The sequence below is a fragment of the Mercenaria mercenaria genome, chromosome 12 (assembly GCF_021730395.1).
Source record: "Mercenaria mercenaria strain notata chromosome 12, MADL_Memer_1, whole genome shotgun sequence".
NCBI classification, from domain to species: domain Eukaryota; kingdom Metazoa; phylum Mollusca; class Bivalvia; order Venerida; family Veneridae; genus Mercenaria; species Mercenaria mercenaria.
Window position 1 is genome coordinate 38797752 of NC_069372.1, and position 14293 is coordinate 38812044.

General features: G+C 36.3%; 1 protein-coding gene across 1 annotated transcript; it reads right to left on the bottom strand.

Moving 5' to 3' along the window:
* Nucleotides 1-213: 213 nt before the first annotated feature.
* On the bottom strand, nt 214-12207 carry LOC128547337 (uncharacterized). Its single transcript, XM_053519742.1, has 3 exons — nt 12133-12207; nt 6465-6803; nt 214-1754 (listed from the first exon to the last, which is right to left on the bottom strand). The coding sequence occupies exons 2-3, from the start codon at nt 6794-6796 to the stop codon at nt 398-400; spliced, it is 1689 nt and encodes a 562-aa protein (XP_053375717.1). The 5' UTR covers nt 6797-6803; nt 12133-12207; the 3' UTR covers nt 214-397.
* Between the last annotated feature and the right edge of the window lie 2086 nt (nt 12208-14293).

The following is a 14293-nucleotide window of genomic DNA, read 5'->3' on the forward strand; positions in this document are numbered from 1 at the left end:
CGCCTACTTTTAATATAACAATACTGAAGGTCGATAATACCGCTTAATATCTGAAGCATCGGACAAATTATATGAATTTTGTAAACGCACACTCTGTGTGACACAGTACAAGCTCCATAAGTGACAACGTTACCGTGTCCAGTAGTTCAGAAAAATTGAAAACCGTATAAGATTGTATTCAAATGGCAATATTTAATGTGATAAATAAAAGTAACTTGTATTATTTTGTAGTTTTGACTATTTTTAATACATATACTGCAGTAATGGTTATATTTTAACATCAAACTATTTACAGGTAGGTTGCAAGAATGAACTTTAGTTTGGTAATTATTTGGATGTCATTAAGCACAGATCTGAGTTGCTTTGAAATTTTAGAAGTACAAATCAATACGTAAAATCAGTCGGATATATCAAAAATAATTACTTTGTTAGAATGAACACATGTTACGATCAAACGATTCATTTTGCTGTCATAATGCAACGCAATTGGATTCTTCAAATCAGAGTCTTTGGCTACCAACTCTCCGAGACATACCCCATTCTTATCAAACATCACAATATTGTTCGAACTGAATCCTGACAGAAACACGGTTCCATCACAAGATACACAAACACCTTTTGTGTTGGCAAGCCTTTTATCCCGTAGTTCTCTTTGTACCGTATAATCTTTTCCCAGACAGACGGCGCCATCACTGATGTCTGTTACGATAACAGAGTCCCCACTGACTGCCATATGCCGTGGAGTCGATTTAAATATATTCCGACCATTGACATCTTGGCTTATGGTTTTCAGTAGACTACCGGATGTACTGTAGACACTGACATCACTTCCGGTAGATATCCACAGCTCTCCAGCAAAGTAAGCCATTCCCAAATAGTATCCACCTTCTACAGATATTTCTCTCAGCTTAGACAATGAACTGCCGACTGATATAAACTGAACCTTGTTGTTGCCCATTTTCACAGCGACTTCATTCTGACCAGTACAACAGATACCCATGGGACGGTTACCTAGGTCACAGTGATCCTTGATGTTGTAATTCATATCAAGCCTCTTAATCTTCCTATTATTGCAGTCAGCCAGTATGATCGTACCGTCCTGTAGCTGACATACATCAGATATATGACACGTGTAACGGTCGTTTTGCATTTTGATATTAATCTCCTTCTTTGATTTCACCTTATATATTCTTTGGGCAGTTTGACGTTCATTTTCTGTTACTGTATTCACATGTCCTAAAGATGTCGCTGTCAAAATGGAGGTCTTCAAATCTGTATTTTCTGTAAAACATAAAGCTTTACTACCTGTCGCCTCGCGTTTTTCAATCAATTTTACTGCATCATTTACAGTCTGTTGTATCAGTTTCATCTGCACAAACTGTTGTCCTGCTTCCATTCTGGTTAATGTCTGCAACTGACTACTTACAGTCTCAATTTCTTTTTTCGTTTCTGCCGTCTTGTTGATAGTATACTTCAGGTCTTCTTTCTCCGAAGTATAGCCCTTGTTAAGAGTGGTAATTGCTTCATGTTTTAATTTTCGGATATGTTCTATCAAGTTCTGCTCAACTTCCTCGATTTTGGCAAGCATATCGACCCTTTGTTCTTCAAGGCTATCCAGGTTTTTCTGTGTTTTCCTATCAACGGCTAAAAGACGCTCTTGAATATTTCTCGTCTGCATCTCTAAATGCTGTACCTCTTTTTGATGAACGAGAGATGTGTGCATGTCTTCAGTTTCACTGACGCCATTACACGACCTAAGAAACAAGTGAAAATGAGCACTTTATATTAACCGCATTATGAGAAAGACAAGAAAAGTTCGTTTAATAAAAGTAATCCAGATATTGAGTATTATGATCTTAAGTTGTATGCTGCTCTCCTTTAACAAGCTAAAATTAATTTATTTCTGCGTTTTAAATATTCCATTATATACATATAGGAAAAAGAGACCATGACCCTTTACGGCCATGCTATTTCAAAACTGACGAATCAGATATTAAATAAAAATAACTGAACAAATTTCATCAAGTGCACCAAAGGAAACTAACATTTGTGTAAAATTATTCTAAATTTGGGCCTGCTATTTCAGACAAGAATAATTTATTGTTTCAAAAATATATATATCTGGAAAGAGGCCACATTTCATGCGGCAATACTTTTGTCTGAAATTACCGGTACTTTGAAGTCGGGCTGGTAGATTTTTAAAATTTCCGCTATATACCTATATGACACAAGGGATATATCAGAAGAGGACGGAAGCAAACTTTAAAGAAAAGTAAAATCTAAAGATGTTTTGTTCCGATGGGAGGAGTGCGTAGGGTGGGGGGAGGGGTGGTTGGGAGGGGAGAGGGGGAAAGCAGGGTATGTGTGTGCGGTGGTGGTGACAGGATATTAAAGGGCATGATACTGAATGAATTTAATTTGGAGGGTTGGGGGGGGGGGGGGTGAGGGATTGGTGGATAGGGGTAATTGGGGGTGATTTGTAACGTAGATTGTTGCAGTCTGCACATCGTCTTATCACCACCTGCCTATATTCCAAGTAATATTTTTTTCAGTTATCCTCTTGTCACGAAATATGATGTGCAATTTTGACACAGGTTACCATCTAAATGCCGACTTATATCTCAAAGAACGAATTATTTTTATAGCAAAACACAAAAAGTAGATGTGATAACATGTTCGGTTCATATCTTAGCTAAAATGCAGCAGTGTGGGGTTCGAAACGAGATCGCCAAGATAAAAATCATTGATCTACAGAGTACAATTGATTGCTATGACTTTAGAACAATTATTTATATATCTGTATATAACTTTTAATCAAAGATATCATTATAATATTATAATATGAGGTACTCTTGTGACAACTAATTTGTCAAGGTATAAGCTAATCATTCATACATGTATATTATTCAACATTTTATCATTCAAAAACGTATAGACGTTCATTTTTTCATACGAGAACCTCATTATTGCACCTTCTTCCGGGTTGTGAAAATGTATGACATTTCACCAAAACGAAAGCTATTTTATGTATAACTGAACTTTTTAAACTATATGTCAGTGACAAACGAATGAATGCATCGAGTGCTTACCTAAATAAGATGCAGAATATACAGTTATTCAGAAATCTCGCAAGTATTTACTTTGAAAAACTGACACATTTTGTTTGACTGTCGGCGCCACATTCACTTGTAAATATTGTCGTCATATTTCCTGTTATTGGTAAAAACTCTACCATACTGTATCGACGATCATTTATAGTTTATATTGTGACTTAATAATGGTAGCAGCCCTTTTTTACCCAGCGTAAGATTAAGAACATTACAGTAAGCCCAAGGGAAGACTATTTCTTGCTCATCTGGAGTGACGGATGGTTACACAGAAAGGGAAATTCCGCAGAGTTCCTGGTTGGTTGAAAATGGCCATTTCGGTGGAATCCGGGATTCTGATTGGATGGACGATTAAATTACCGCTTTCAACCTTGGAATCGAAGTATTATGGCGCGGAACATATAAAACTGCATGCGCACCCGGAACGCCAGCTTTTCACTTTCTATTTTCGGCCGGGACCACCCAAAATTACAGTCGTCAAATTTTTTAATAAATCTTTATAAACTTAACAATACTAACGTAATATTATAATTAACATTTCCCTGGAAGATCAGAGAACCATACAGGAGCCGACCAGCAGCAATGTAAATATAACTTTAGATAAAATACGGATATCACACAGACTTTACCAGAACATTTGATTAGATCTATTAAATCAGATTAACATTCAAACTAATATTACTAACCTTACTAAATTTTAGCTATTATAATTAAATACAGTCGACATCGTACTTGCGACCACCTCTATTAAGCGATTTTTTCATTAAACGACCAGTCAAAATCCCTCCCGAATGTTTTCAGTACAAAAATTCATTCCATTAAACGACCTTTTCATTAAACGACTAGCGACCACATTAATGTAGTCTCGACAGGTAAAATATTCGACAAAAGTATCTATTAAGCAACCAGGTACCAAAATTCCCGCCGGGCATTTCTTCACCTGTGTACTTGGCGAGTACCTTTTGCACCTGACTGAATACAATTAACTTTGTTCACGATTTTAAAACAGATTTTGAAATCATACATGAAGTTTTTTGACATCATGGCATCCACATAGGCTAAACGCAAAGTACAATAATAGTTAAAAATAGCCTTTCTCTTCACCTGACCATTCTATTAAGAGACCACTTTTTAGCAGTCCCTTTGGCGGTCTCTTAATACAGTGTCGACTGTATAATTATTCGTTAAACATATAGCTGATTTATTTCTCCCTTTATTAAATTCCGCTCGACCCTCAGTAAGTATACGGAAATTGTCGTCTGCCGTCGTAGCCGAACGGACGTTAGGAACAGGACCGAGTATCAGTCGTTTTTCCCGTTACAATATTTAAAGTTATCTGGTATTTTTTTCGCTTAAATACATTTTTTTCTGCAAGTGTCCGAGTTGACAAGAATTGTTAAGATTTTGTCGGGCTTACTCTGCCACTGCAACATCTACAGCCTCCCTCAAGTGTCTACGGATATCGATAAGACTGTAAACTATATTCCTCAAAACTGCATTTGTTCGACCTTGGAGTTTTTATAAAATTCATACATGTCAAAAGTTGAATATAGATAAATTACTCCTGCTAAAATTAAATCTATCGCTAAAATACTGAAATCGTATTTAAGATTATTAATTTTCATTTTTTTTAAAATGGCGGGCGGACTGAAACCTTCGGTATTTGCTTCGGTATTTGCGCAAACAGACCTAACAACGGCATTGCGTAAAGATGTTTTTGCGCAGTGCCCGGTTACTGCCGACGGCCGGCCAGACCCGAACCCGCTCTACGAGTTTTAAGTCTTTTGAGAAACAAATACGTAAGGCACAAATAGACGAAGATTCATTTTCTTGCCTACCTAGCGGGGAAAGTATACATTTATCCGAGCACGCGCCGGGGATAGATATTCCTGTCTTTCCCTAGGGAAAAACCTTGTCTAAAATAGCGTGCACTAAGGTGACGTCACATAGTACTGGTACCATTGTGACGTCATAAACTTTATAAATAATGTCGGGAAATACCCAAACCTATTTGTCTCCACGATCTATTTTGAACATGACAGGCAAGAAAAATGACCTAACATGTCTGCCTGTGTAAGACAGCTGTTTTCCCTACCCTCGGGACAGCATGGATAAAAACCTCGCTAACGCTCGGGTTTCCATTCCACACTGTCCCTCGGGTAGGGAAAACCCCGTCTTACACAGGCAGGCATGTAAGATCCTTATAATCTTCCACCACAAGGCTCCAGAGTATAAGTTTTAGAGGAAAATGTAGACGGACGAACAGACAGACGGACGACGAGCTGTCACAATAGTTCACTCCGACCACTTTGTGCTCAAGCGAGTTAAAAAGATATTGACATTCATAAATGCGCCATGCACAACTAGGGTTAGTACTGATTACTTGTGAAGTTTCATTAAATTTTGTGCAAAGGTTTGGGAGATTAGGTGCGCACAATATTGCATATGCAGACTGTATGTATACAGTATAGTAACAAAGAACGAAATCCCATAACTCTGCAGAAAAATTATCTAAATAAACGTAGCATGCACCATGCACAACTAGGGTTGGTACTGACCACTTATGTGAAGTTTAATCAAATTGTGTGCAAGGGTTCGGGAGATTTGGCGCGCACAAGTTTGTATATGCAGACTCTATGTATATAGTACATTAACTAAAAACAAAGTCCCATAACTGTGCAGCAGTTTTTTCGGAAAGAACTAAACATGCACCATGCACAACTAGGGTTACTTCTGATCACTTGTGTGAAGTTTAATTTCATTAAATTGTGTGCAATGGTTCGGGATATTAGGCATGTACAATATTGCATATGCAAACTGTATGTATATAGTATAGTAACAAAAAACAAAGTCCCGTAACTCTGCAGAAAAATTATCTAAAAGAACGTAACATGCATCTTGCACAACTAGGGCTGGTACTGATCACTTGTGTGAAGTTTCAGTAAATTGTGTGCAAGGGTGCGGGAGATTTGGCGCGCACAAGATTGCATATGCAAACTGTATGTATATAGTAAAGAAACAAAAAAGTCCCGTAACTCTGCATTTTTTCTTAAAGAACTTAACGTGATCATGCATAATTAGGGTTACTACTTATCACTTGTGTGAAGTTTCATTAAATTGTGTGCAATAGTTCGGGATATCAGGCGCGCACAATATTGCATAATTTATGCAGATTCTATGTATTTAGTATAGTAACAAAAAACAAAGTCCCACAACTCTGCAAATACAGACGGACAGACAGACAGACAGACATACAGACAACCTGAAACCAGTATAAACCCCTTACAACTGCATTGTTCGGGGGTACAATGAGCGATGCGACTATATCACAGGAGTTAAACAAAATAGAGGTTGTACCTATGTTTCTTTGCTATGCACTTCGTACAATAGACCATATCATGGGTTTCACAGTACATCTCAATGTCTCTGTTTGGATGGTAACGACATTTTGTAGCTATAGTTATCATAGACATTCGTTTAGTGACGTCTTTATCTTGTAGTTTATGTGAAAGAGTAGCTTTTCTCCGGCCATGCTGGTTGGTACATTTTGCACACAGATACTCCTCGCATTCCGGACAGTACTTGACAGCTTCCTCCCTTATATGGTCTTCCCCACACGGCGTACATGTGTACTCAAAGTCCGCATCCGAACCGTCTCTGATTGATGTGGGGAGTCTTCCCGCAGCCATTTTAATGCTAACCAAACAAAAAACAAGAAGTACCTTTAAAAATGATACACGGCCGCATTAGTCAATGCACACTTTAAGCTACGAAACGTTCAGGTACTTTTACATATGATCGGGTATTTATAAAGCAAAACAAACTGTAGTAAAATGTTTATGTTTTTATGTAGAACATATTTTAAAGAACACATAATTTTGTTACATCATTAATATATTAATCATACTCTAGGAAACTTTGACAAAAAAGTAAGACTAACAAGAGCTGTCACTATTAGTGACAAATGCCCCCGAAGCTTGTCCAAGAATGCCACAGTTGTCTGCGCAAAATATGCAAGAATAGTTTAGGTATGAATCATTTTGTGACCTTGATCTGAGAGACACGGGTCATAAGAGCAACACATCTTCTCAGTATGGTTATGTTTGTGTCCAATTGTTTTCAAATCCCTTGATAAATGGCAGAGTTATGGACCAGACAAGAAAAAGACACTTCTAAGTGTGACCTTGACCTTGGAGCTAGGGGTCTGGATGTTGCCCATGACATGTCATCTCATTATCGAGAACATTTAACCAACTAATTTTAAAACCCCTTCATCGATGTCAGAGTTATGGATTGGACAAGAAACAAACTATGTTACCATTTAACCTCTAAGTGTGACCTTGACCGTAGAGCTGGAGGAGTCTTTAGCATGACACATCGTCTCATTATGGGGAACATTTATGCCGATTAATTCCAAAATCCCTTGATGAATGGCAGATTTAAGAACCGGACACCTGTTTACTTTTGACTTCAAATTGTGACATTGACCTTGGAGCTAGGGGTTTGAGTCTTTCGCATGACACATCACCTCATTATGGTAAATATTTCTACCATGTAAATTTAAAATCCCTTCAAGTCATGGATGGCAGAGTTATGGACCGGACACAAAACAGACCCTGTTAACCTTTGGCCTCTAAGTGTGACCTTGACCTTGGTGCTAGGGGTTCTTAATCCTGCACATGACACGTCGTCTCATTATGGTGAACATTTATACTAAATTATTTTAAAATCCCTTTAAGGATGGCAGAGTTACAGCCAAGACAAGAACACGGACGCATGGACGGAAAAGTGGGGGACGAAATGACCATATTTGAAATCGACAAGGGATACGGAATGAACCGAATTGGGTGACCAGTTGACTTGGGGACAAGTTGACTATAAATCGTTTACGGGAGATCACTCCGTATCAGTGTTGCAAAGTTGGTAGATTTGTAGTCGAACTATGCCGCAGTTTCACTACCGAGGGGATTCAGTTTTATGACATAAGCTATTTCCACAGGAGTCTTGCAACGGATGATACTGTCCACCAATCAAAATCTACAGTTTTAATCAGTTGTTAAATGACCATATTTACAAGAAGTAAATGTGAAATCAATACCAGCCTGCGGCGGGAAAAATAATTTAACAAACAACTACAAACAAGAGGGCCAAGATGGCCCTAGGTCGCTCATCTGAGAAACACACCATAACACAAAATATTAAACAGAGTAAACATGTTTGACCTAGTGATTTCATGGAAAAAAATATTCTGACCAATTATCATTAAAATTGGAGCAAAAATCTTGAGTATAAGTATTTTCTTTGATTTGACCTAGTGACCTAGTTTTTGACCCCAGATGATCCATATTCAAACTTGACCTAGATTTCATCAAGGCTATCATTCTGATCAAATTTCATGAAGATCAATTGAAAAATACAACCTCTATCGCATACACAAGATTTTCGTTTGATTTGACCTAGTGACCTAGTTTTTGACCCCAGACTATCTATATTCGAACTTGACCTAGATTTTATCAAGGCAACCATTCTGACCAGATTTTATGAAAATCCAGTGTAAAATGCAGCCCCTATTACATACACAAGGTTTTTCTTTGATTTGACCTAGTGACCTAGTTTTTAAACCCAGATGACCCATATTCGAACTTGACCTAGATTTCATCAAGGCAATCATTCTGACAAAATTTCATGAAGATCAGTTGAAAAAAATTAGCCTTTATCGCATACACAAGGTTTTCCTTTGATTTAACCTAGTGACCTACTTTTTGACCCAGATGACCCATATTGGAACTTGACCTAGATTTCATCAAGGCAATCATTCTGACCAAATTTCATGAAGATCAATTGAAAAATACAGCCTCTATTGCATAAAGAAGGGTTTTCTTTGATTTGACCTAGTGACCTATTTTTTGATCCTAGATGACCCATAATCAAATTTAACGTAGATTTCATCAAGGCAATCATTCTGACTTAATTTCAGGAAGATAAATTGAAAAATATAGCCTCTATGGCATACACAAAGTTTTTCTTTGATTTGACCTAGTGACCTAATTTTTGAACCCAGATGACCCATATTCAAACTTGACCTAGATTTTATCAATGCAATCATTCTGACCAAATTTCATGAAGATCAATTGAAAAATACAGCCTCTATCGCATACACAATGTTTTTCTTTGATTTGACCTAGTGACCTACTTTTTGAACCCAGATAACCCATTTTCAAATTCGGCCTAGATTTCATCAAGGTAATCATTCTGACCAAAATTCATGAAGATTAATTGAAAAATACAGCCTCTATCGCATACACAAGGTTTTTCTTTGATTTGACCTAGTGACCTAGTTTTTGATCCCAGATGACCCATATTCGAACTCGGCCTAGATTTCATCAAGGCAATCATTCTGACCAAAATTCATGAAGATTAATCTATCGCATACACAAAGTTTTTCTTTGGTTTGACCTAGTGACCTAGTTTTTAAACCCAGATAACCCATTTTCAAACTCGACCTAGATTTCATCAAGGTAATCATTCTGACCAAACTTCATGAAGATTAATTGAAAAATACAGCCTCTATCGCATACATAAGGTTTTTCTTTGATTTGACCTAGTGACCTAGTTTTTAATTCCAGATGACCCATTTTCAAACTCGGCCTAGATTTCATCAAGGTAATCATTCTGACCAAAAGTCATGAAGATTAATTGAAAAATACAGCCTCTATCGCATACACAAGGTTTTTCTTTGATTTGACCTAGTGACCTAGTTTTTGAACCCAGATGACCCATTTTCAAACCCGGCCTAGATTTTATCAAAGTAATCATTCTGACCAAATTTCATGAAGATCAGTTGAAAAATACAGCCTCTATCCCAAACACAAGCTAAATGTTGACAGACAACAGACAGACGACAGACGACAGACAGACGCCGGACATCGAGCGATCACATTGCTCAGGTGAGCTAAAAATGTAATTCTATATCAATTCTATAGTAATTCTACACGATTACTGTGAAATCATTAATATTCGCGGGGAGCTCATGGATTTCGTGGTTGAGTCAAACCTCGAAATTTAATCCCAACGAACAAGTAAAATTCCCATTCATTTTATGTTCAAATCCATGAATTTATATCCCCACGAAATTGCTGTTTTGTCCAAAACCAAGAAAATTCATGCCCCAACGAAATTAAATGATTTTACAGTAGTAGAGCATTACAAGTATTGTATACTATTTGACCCTCAACAGTTGGCCCTATACTAACTATATTATACTAGTAAACAACGGTTGTGCACTGCCTTTGTATATTATTAGTATACCATTTTACTTTGTAAAATATTGTGAATAACATTAGACTAGTAAACAATTATACTTACCCAAATTAATACGCAGTGATCTTTATTACCACTACGCTCTTGTTGATCAATGAGAGCGTAGCGGCAAGGGAGATCATTGCGTAGGAGTTTGATATTTGCCTTGCAATACTTGAGAATAATCTGACCTTTTCCATAGATATCCTAGGTAATCCTAGGTAAATTATGTCACGGGAACACTTGTAGGAATAAACAGTTATTTCTGGTCATCTCTGCTTTGTCTTAGTCAAACAGAAATTACGGTATTCTGTAACTAAGGGGTTGCTATCCTGTACGAAAATAGGACCTGTTTTACAGCTGTAAAACGTCTGTCTCAAAAATACAGCTGTAAAATTTAGTTAAAAGTTACAGCTGCAAAATGGTCATGTCTCAAAATAACAGCTGTAACTTTTTTGGAGGGAAACATGGGTACATGTATTTTCAGCCATTTTAATGCATTTTGGAGAGATATAACTGAAATTCACAGAGACACCACATTATCTAAAATACTTGAATTTCAACTATTGTGGAGTAAGTGCAAATGTTTAATTATCTAATATAGTTGTAAAAGGTCATGTTTAAGTACATATATCAACTATTTACACTACATTTGAAGCAGATAAGTTTAAAAGTCATAATGACAAGATTGTCATATGTTTTCATGACAACGAAAGTTTTATAAACAAGATCTGATGCATAGTTTCTACCTTTTTTCATACACTTGAATTTTGCAAGTATTGCTATACTGTAAACAGACTACATTTTTTTCTTTGCTTACTATATTATTTATTTTGCCATTTTTTGTAGTTATTGCTACCCTTTCTAGAGAATTACAATTCATCCTAAAACTTTTTGTACTTATGCTTATGTCCCTTAAAATAATGCCCTCCCAATTTTGAACACCTGTAATATTTCTACAGCTGTAACATTTAGGCATATTTACATATGTAACTTTTTCAATTTTACAGCTGTACGTTTTTTACAGCTGTATCTCAATTGCATATTTCGACCTGTTTTACAGTCGTTTTACAGCTGTAAATTGAAATCTACAGCTGTAAAATCAATGTTGTTATATAAAATCTACAGGTATAAATTTGAAATAATCAGGACTGTAATTTTGAACAAAAATACGGGTCTTTTACAGCTGTGAAATTTCGAACAGGATGGTAGGATATTTATGATTAGTGTGGGATCTGAGTGCTAAATGATCATTCTCTGATCTGTAACAATAATACCTTGATAGTGGTTTGTTTTAGTATACTTTTGTCTCATTTGCATGTAATGGTATACTGTATATGATTATAGTTGCTTGTTATAGTAGTTTGTTACCCTGTTGTTTTCGTTTAGGATATGTAGATTTAAATTTAATTAGTTGTCAAAAATGGTCTGTATTGTGATAAGATATTAAACTTCACATCTTTATCAATCATAGTTTTACATGTTTCTTAATGTTCATTTAAATCTTTGTCAAAATGATAACACGTCAAGTTCCAATACAAGTTACGAAAGGAAAAGTAGATACCCATAAATGTTAGCCGACAACTATTACAGTATTTATAAAATAATTAGGTCATACATATTTATGTCGTTGGATTAGATAACAGTCTGACACATTTAGACTAATACTACAAATCTTTTTCATTTTGCTTATGATGTTTTAAATTAGCTTAGTGAAAAATCTCACCTATTATTGTGTATCGATCTCTGTGATCCAAATGATAAATGTATAGTCCAACAGCGTGATAATTTTTGACTTGACTGTCGCTGTCCCGGATGCACCGTATCCAATCATACTTTGAAAAAACGGGATCAGTAACGCACGATCTCGGATAAAATGAAGCGGTTTTGGTGATTCTGGGTAAGAAAATTATATTTTTCTGTTATTTAGAATTTGCTGTCAAGGACGGCATGTAGCGCAAGATTTGCTCCGAATATTATGAAATACCCGTTTCATTTCATTTTCCAGCAAATCTAAGCACTTTTCTCAATTACTTTTGAAAATCATGCGAAAATAGCAGGTAAACAATGACACGACTCAGAAAAAGCTTTCTTTCAGTGTACGTTCTTCGGCAAAAACGCTAAATTACCACTTCTACGATATCTCTGACACATTCCTGTAACATATTTTATCATAAATGATGAATTATATTTCTTGGGCGATTCATGATACAGGATCAGCGACTGCAAAATATAGTTATATAGGAGCTTCTGACTTTTCTTCTGTGTTCGCTTTCATCAATTTACAAGGGAAACATACCTTTTTTCACTTTATTTATCTATCAAAACAGTAATAAGTAGTGGCAACACAAACACCAACATGATCAAAAAGATGTTTACGCTCCACTCTGGAATGAAGCACCATCTGTTGCTACTAAACTGTACACGTATATAAAAAATAATAGAACAAACAAGAAGGCTCCAACTTACCTAGTAAGAACTTGAAATCAGAAGCTATTCGTAAGGTATACAATTATACTGGTTGTAATAAAAAAAAAAGCGTTGCACACTGTTGGGTTCCCGGTTCAATGAAGGTTTACACCAGCTCGCCGGCACAGAATGATTTATTACATCTGTTACACTGGCGAAATTTGTCTTTGTGTCTTTTCTTATGACTTTGTTGATTTTGTTTTGATGCATATGTAGCACACGGAACCATAATAATGATAAAATAATGCAATGACTAATCCACTTTCTTTGGTTACATTTAGAACTCCTATTAGTTCCAGTAATTATAGCGCTGTCATGGGGATATCATTAACTCTTTTTCAACTCTTCTCCAAAAATATGTGGGGATAATAACTTGCAATACATAATAATGAAAGAACCTGTTCGTAAGGTATACAATTATACTCATTGTAATAAAAAAAGCGTTGCACACTGTTGGCTTCCCTGTGAAGGTTTACACCAGCTCGCCGGCACAGAAGAATGATTTATTACATCTGTTACACTGGCGAAATTTGTCTTTGTGTCTTTTCTTATGATTTTGTTGACTTTGTTTGATGCATATGTAGCACATGAAGCCATAATAATGAAAGAATGATGCAACGACTACCGGTAGAAGCCAGATTTTGACGTAACAAAATTAATGCAGACTGATTCCTCTGTATAAAAACGCTACTGCTCCATAATGCCCATACACTGGTATCAGCTACGATGTGCAGTATGCTGTGTATTTCAGCATTGTGCATGTCGTCTGCAGTGCCGAAAATACACTCTGGAGAGAAGTAGTAACGTTGAGACTTGTGACGTGAAACTGTATTAAAGTCATTCGATTGATTATTTCATCTCTAGAAGTGACACATCCCAGTGATATTTCTGTTGCTAGATATCTTAAAGCAGCTTCTTCTTATTGTAACTGGGCTCAGAATCACAAGCGGATCGTACATATTTGCCTTCCGTGGTAAAATTTCTTGTTTTGAGACGAAGCCACCTTTACGAAAAGTATGACGTTGAAGGAACAATATCTTTGCGTCAGTATCCCTCCGCAAGCCCGGACTTTTAGTCGTCTTATCTACACCCAGTACATTCTCTAAAGAGACAAGTTTCCGTAAGCGGTTACTCGTAGAGTTCTAGGACCGGAAGTTGAAGTCAGCAGACGACATCAGGTTATGAGTCACACGAAAAGAGGAAATAACGTCTGTTTCTGTATCGAAACTGGAAAGAATGTTGTCCACATACAAATCTCTCCGTAATTTAGCACTTATCTCAACGGAAGCGTTATCATCGAGATCGATCTTTCTGTACAGTTAGATTGAACTAGATTAGATGAAATAAATAAAGAAATAAAAGAATAAATAAATAAATAAATTATTAGATTAAATAGTAAATCATAATGTAAGTAAATA

Bases quoted from the DNA above. Each gene is read 5' to 3' on its own strand.
- LOC128547337 (XM_053519742.1), bottom strand. From the start codon at position 6,796: ATGGCTGCGGGAAGACTCCCCACATCAATCAGAGACGGTTCGGATGCG. The intron at 1,755-6,464 runs GTACAACCTCTA...CTTGTTTCTTAG, and splicing joins TGCATAGCAAAGAAACATAG to GTCGTGTAATGGCGTCAGTG.